Source organism: Artemia sp. Qi Xiang Cuo, chromosome 19, assembly GCF_049724085.1.
Source record: "Artemia sp. Qi Xiang Cuo chromosome 19, ASM4972408v1, whole genome shotgun sequence".
NCBI lineage: Eukaryota > Metazoa > Arthropoda > Branchiopoda > Anostraca > Artemiidae > Artemia > Artemia sp. Qi Xiang Cuo.
This window is the reverse complement of record NC_142812.1, coordinates 2224408-2231227: the sequence shown is the minus strand read 5'-3', so window position 1 is coordinate 2231227 and position 6820 is coordinate 2224408. Positions and strand designations below refer to the sequence as shown.

The following is a 6820-nucleotide window of genomic DNA, read 5'->3' as shown; positions in this document are numbered from 1 at the left end:
TGATTAATATAACTTTTAACTGTGTTTTGCATCAGCATTACATATTATAAGAAGAAAAACAAGATTCATGATATATGTCTATCAATCAGGAATACTTAGTATTGACTCCAAGAAATTAGTCTTCTCCCTGAATAGCTCATAAAGTAGTGCCTAATATGACTTTTCACTCTGTTTTGCAGCGAAATCAAAATGTCGTTGCAAAACTTTGCTTTGCAACGAAAGCAGCAACCATGAAGTTGTTTTTTTTTACTATGCAACCATGCTTTCAAACAGTCTAATGCATCGAAATCAACGTGTCGGTATTTGATCATGGAATATGATTGCCAGGGTAAGCTAAGTATCACCGCTAAACCGTTAAATATACCAGAATGTTAAAAAAAAATACTTGGCTCCATTAAACAAAAAATTAGCAAAAATAAATCAAATAATCTACCAAGCGTGAAACTACCACAAATCAGCATCGATAAATAAATGAAACCCAAAACGAACAGAAATTACAATAATTAACCGAGTCAAACTCAAAATGAGCAGAAACTAACATAAATTAGGTGCAAAACCCCTATACCTTCCCAAGGCCAGAACAGAATTTGCACTTTACTGAAAAATACGAATGAATGTGCATTGTCAGTTCAATATACATATACTGATGTATAGTAATAAAAATTTTTAAATTATTTCATTTATTAAAGTTATGAAAGTAAAAATATTTATATTCTAGATTAGAAACTTACAAAAATCAAAACTAATTTAAAAATTTTGTATCAATAAATATTCGAAGATTAGAACCTTACAAAAATCAAAACTACTTTTAAAATTTTGTATCAATAAATAGAATAAAGAACGAATATTCTGTCGATTATCTACTAACAACCATATATGACATAACAAGTGAGAAAGCATAATATCTAACACAAAATGTGCATTAATAACCACATATGACGTAATGAGTGAGGGGACGTAAAAATTAAAAAATAAAATTTTATTTTAGTCTTTAGTTCAGAATCTCTAAAAATATAAACTGCAAAAATATTTATGGTATAGGTACTAAAACATTTAGGTACTAAAACATTAAAAGGAAAGAAAACAACAAGTAAACAAAAAATGAAAAAAAGTCTTCAAACATACGCCACAAGACAAAGAAAACAAGACATATTCTGTTTCAGAAATGAGTCGAGTTCCTGCCCTTACACAAATTTCTGCTAATTTTGATATGGAAGAAAGCCCTGTCATTACTATTCAATGTGATGGTGGAGACATTAAAGTCAAGAAATCTCTTTTAACAGCGGTTAGTGATGTCTTCACGAACATGCTAGAAGCGGAAAGGCTTGAAAATCGAACCAATCTTGTTCTAGCCCATGATTTGAACTTTGAAACTATGAAAAGTATTATAGATTACTACAAAGAAGGTTTTGAAACGGGTATCTGGAGCAACGTTTCTGGTTTAACATTATTAAACAGAGATAAATTTACACACATTGTAGAAAAGTACAAGTTTTTGGCTCTTAAAGAGGAAATTTCAAAACATTTGCTCCAAAGTTATTTTTTCAAGCTGGATTTATCTATTCTTGAAAGTGTTTTTTTCACTTATGGAAAACTATATGAAAAAAAAATTGTTATACGATTGTTGGCTCATATGATTGCGGGAGGGAAAGAAGCTCCCCAATTTGTGTACAATTTTAATGTTCATGATTTTGTACAATTAGCTAGATATTGTTGTGATTTGTTGAAAAACAACCATTTTGATAGATATCGAAGTTTTATAGAGACATTTCATAGTTGGCTATCTAAAGACTATGGAGAAAGATCAGTTGTGGTTTTGGAAATTGTAGGAATGATAGATACACGACCGTTTGATAAAATACATGTTGAAGCCATTCGAGCCATTCTCAAATACGTTTCCTAGTACGAGGTCTGTTCAAAAGAAATTGCAAATTTTCAATTTCCGCAGGTTAAGTGTATTCAATTTGCGATTTTTTGAGGCGTCATGTTAATACTCATGTATCTCATTTATGACGACATTTTCGGTCATTGTAAATGCTCAGCTAATTATTTTACAGCGGTTTCATGCAGGTTTTTTGGTTCGTTTTCTATTGGTGAATATTCTAAAAAATGGATCGAAAAATCAGTATCAAATTATTATATAAATTAAATATGGTGAAGCTACCTGGGACCAAAACAACGTTTATCTGTGGCTCAAACTGATCTCAGAGGGCCGAGATGATGTGAACGACAAAGAGCATGCGGGAAGCCCGAGGAAAAATGATGAATTGAAGAAAATAATACCGGCAAATTGTCAAATCACCGTCAGAGAAGTTGTCGGGATCTAGACATGTCTGTTTGTTCGTGCTATTCGATCGTTACTAAAATTTGAGCCTGAGACAGGTGGCTGCAAAATTCCTACCAAAATTGCCCAATTTCGACCAAAAATAGCATCGCATCAACATTGCTTAGGATATGTTGGACGTGTTGTCCATGACCATCCAAATTTGCTCCACAGGGGCACAGCTGTTGATGAAACATGGGTGTACGGTTATGACGTGGAAACCAAAGCACAATCATCCCGGTGAAAGCTGCCGCACGAGCCAAGACCGAAAAAAGCACACCCAGTTCACTTGAATGTGAAGGTTTTGCTAATAGCTTTTCCGAATGCAGAGGCATGGTGCACCATGAGTTCTTGCTTCAGGATAGAACGGTCAATAAGGAATATAACCAGCAAGTTATGCGTAAGTTGTGCAAAGCAATCCAAAAAAACGTCAATATTTATATAAAAATTGGCTTTTGCACCAGGATAACTCCCAAGCTCTCACATCGTTGCTTGTGCAAACATTTTTGGCCAAAAACAACACACTAATAATGCTGCAGCCATCGTATTCCCCAGATCTAGTCCCCTTTGACTTTTTTGTTCCCCTTTACTCATTTAACATTTGAAGGGTATAACTAAACTTGACAAAACTTATAAATTTAAAATCAGCATCAAAATCCGATTCTTTTATGTATCTATTGGTATAAAAATTGCGTTATTATAGTTTTGGTTACTATTGAGACGGATCGCTTTTACTATACAGTTCATTTTCACGAACTGTTTTATTTCAAACTGAAAAATCTTATGGCCTTTTCTTAATTGGAATAGTAAGAGACGACCAGGCTAAAACCTAAGATTATGACATTATTGATCAATCTTTAAAATGATTCCTTATGTAAAGAATTTCTTTGGAAATACAGGACAGAAATATAGAGATACGTACTTTGTGGGTTAAGCCGACAAAAATCTGGTTCCAGGATACAAATTTCAATGATTGTCTTTTAATATAAATTTTAATACTTCAATTACTCTGGGCTACAGTTCATTATTTAATGCAATACCAGTGCAACCCGGATACAACTCAAACCCTGATAACTCTTTATCTTAACCTTGAATTCGAACAGGAAAAAGCCCCCAGGTTTTCTTCTTTGGAGTAGTAGGAGTCGAACGCCAAAAAATAAGGCAGCTTACTCAGTCCAATATTTGCAATGGTTTGTTTTTCTAATGATCGTTCTTTACTATATATCTTTAACATAAGCTTCGGTAATCGGGTATTTTAATATATACTATATGGTCTATTGGTTACGATAGCTGGCTCTCACCTAGTTGGCCTGTGTTAGATTTCCGATATGGGAAATGTTTACCGATGTTGATTTCATAAGGAAAATTCATCATCTATATAATGATTCCTGATGATACTGCAGTTACTATTGACTAAAGTTTGTTCATTAACGTTAGTTAAAAAAAAAAAAGCACAAATGGCACTAGATCTAGAGATTTAATTTAAAATGAGCCATTGAACAATCTGTGGTTTTGATCTGACTTTTTTTTGTAGGAGTTATGGGTTTTTATATTTTCTTTTTTACAACTGCAGGTTCAAATCCTGCCAGAGGCTATTTTTACACATTTATCTATTAATAATTAGTACTACATTAGATCCTGTAACTGACTGACATCGACGACCTCTTGACTGACAACCGTCCTTTATGTATGCTTCAAAAATCAAACATCTTTGAAAAGACTGCAGTATAAAAAGATATCAGAAATGCAGTTTTTAGTGAAAAATTTTCTGTTTAAAAAAATTTTTTTTTAGTTACAAAATTTTTTTAACCCCATTAATTTCCTTCAAAATGAGCCATTGAACCACTCTCTATGATGTTCCAGCGCCAAGCTATCTTTGGAAAAGAAAACAGAAAATAAAATATATACCGTTTTATATTTCTTAACATTGGACGTGATCGTCTCTTACTAGGTTGATAGCTACCACTGCAACCCGGAAATTCTTTCTCACTTATAAGTTTTCAAGTGACCCAAAGCACCACGTAACTCATTTTAAAGATAGAACTTTTTTAATTGATTACAAACAGAAAAAAGCCTACGGCCTTTTCTTCTTTGAAATAATAAGAGACTAGCCTGAAACAATCAAGTAGCTAACTAAATAAAATGTATGTAATTGGTTTTTATTCAAATGATCATCTTTTAATGGAAAATTTGAATGTATTAACCTTAAATATATAACTGTACTGGCCTATATTCTATAGTTAAGTGGCCTATAAAATTTAGTATAGGCAAGATGTCGTTCTTTATTATATTTTTTTAGGAGTTTTGGGTTTTTGTATTTCTTAACATTGGACGTGATTGTCTCTTACTAGGTTACTAGCTACCGCTACAACACGGATTATGTAATCATGAATGAGACCATTTACATCTTGTCTGGAATGAGATGAAGTATATGCAAGATATGTGATATCATTGAGAAAATTTAAAAATCAATTATGCTTTGCTGCAAAAGTTGATATGGTGCATGTGATGAGACTTCAAAGTGCTTTAAGTGCATTAGTGAAGCATATCAAGGACAATAAGCTCTATCGCTAATTGTACATGAAAAGTATTATTGTTGTAATTATACGATAAAATTGTTTCAAAATCGAAAAAGTTCCCTTTCTTTTTGTTAGATTAAGTAGAAGGAATCATTGTCAGCCTAGAGTCAGCAGTCAGAGTGATAGGATTAAAAAATGAATAAATTTGAGAAAGAGATAATTAGATTGAATCTTGTGATTATGGAAAAACGTTTGATTCTGGATGATGATTTCCTCGAGTTATCCCTTCAACGAAGGATATTCTCAGAGGGTACACTTGACAATATAATGAAAACTTATTCTCCCCCATTGGACTATTGTATGAAACTTTCACGATGTGACTCAAATGCTTATACTCAATTTATTGATATATTAATTGGAACAAAGCAGAATAACATCGTGGATATACTTTTGAAAACATTGCCATACATTCAATGTAGATGGATCAGCCATTCGAAAGAGGTTGCGTCACAGAGTTACTCTTCTCACCATTCCTCGCTCTGAATTTATCGAACAAGAATCAGTTTCATTTTAGCTATGAGAAAGTTGACATCGGAAACCAAAAAATGTTTTATGCATGTCCAATATGCATGTACACTCTTGGCAGTTGGTCATCATGTGAGAATTGTACAATTATTGATAACTATAATGAAAACGGCAAATTATGTAATCCTTGTAAATTACATAGAGGATATGCAGTACAAATAAAAGGATGTATCTAAAGTCTTGAAGAGATTTGTGAATCTCACCCAAGAGGACATCTATGCTCCAATTGTCACTATGAAAATGTGATCAGTGGGAGAATACTTACCCCGGTATGATTGGAAAAAATCCCAAACTTTATTTTAGTTTATTTCTACTAGATTGGTATTGTCGTGGATTTAAATTACTTTGGGAGGAAGAATCTGGTTAACAATTCAACTGTTGGAGTAACAAGACAATTTGGTTTCCACGTCATCGTTGTGATGACACTGCCTATTATGACTATAAACCAAGTGATTTATATTTGGCAGTTACCGAATGTGATTCACCATTTGAAAACACTGTATGTGATATTGCTTCAAATAGACAAATTGAAACACGCGAATTTCACAATATGAATGTAAATAGTATCATTGTCTATACAAAGAGATATAACAAGAATGAAGTTACATTATACTGTAGAAAAGGTAACCCTGACTTTATAGCCAATCAAGATCAATATACAGTGAATTCAAATTATATACCAGCATTAGTGGTTTACGACAGTTGCCTATACACCGAAGAAGAAGAAATCTAAAGTGAAGAATAAAGACATTGTTGAATATACATTTTTCATTTATTAATAAACAAATTAACATACATTTTTAAGCACTTTACTCGTGGGACACTAAAATCAATATTATTCAGGTTTGAGAGGATATTTTCCATCAAAAAGTCATTAAGACGTGGATTGTCTACATAAATGTTGAGAAACTGCTTGTAAGTATAGCCGCGACATCAAAACACGAAACATAGTAGTGCATGGAAGCCACAGCTTTTAGTTGTTAGATCCTGCACTCTCTTTTGATTTTGAATAATAGTTTTCCCACTGATCTCAATATAGTTGCGGATGTGAGGAGTGTAGAATGTATAGGGTAGACTAAGAGGATAAAAAAGGTTTATATTCTTCATTGTTTGAAAGATGCACAACCAATGACCCGTCTGCACAGTCGACGGACTGCTATTAACAATAATTAGGGTATTGTTGGCACTTTGAATTTTTCCAAGAAAATCCTAGGGCAGATTATAGGATCTGTATCTGGACATGTAGGGGTCCATATTAAATACATTGATTATTTGATTGGTGTTCACGGTGCCAAGTCTAGTAGACCATTTCTTTCGGGAGTGATTTCCCAATAGGTTTCAAAGTTATTTAACGAGATTAGTGCGACACTCTGAGCTAATGGGTCGGCAAATG

At 33.1% G+C, this 6820-nt stretch overlaps 1 protein-coding gene across 1 annotated transcript; it reads left to right on the top strand.

Moving 5' to 3' along the window:
* Positions 1-1165: 1165 nt before the first annotated feature.
* On the top strand, positions 1166-1903 carry LOC148940408 (uncharacterized). The gene has a single exon (XM_089105543.1). The coding sequence runs from the start codon at positions 1166-1168 to the stop codon at positions 1901-1903; it is 738 nt and encodes a 245-aa protein (XP_088961669.1).
* The last annotated feature ends 4917 nt before the right edge of the window (positions 1904-6820 follow it).

Bases quoted from the DNA above. Each gene is read 5' to 3' on its own strand.
- LOC148940408 (XM_089105543.1), top strand. From the start codon at position 1,166: ATGAGTCGAGTTCCTGCCCTTACACAAATTTCTGCTAATTTTGATATG.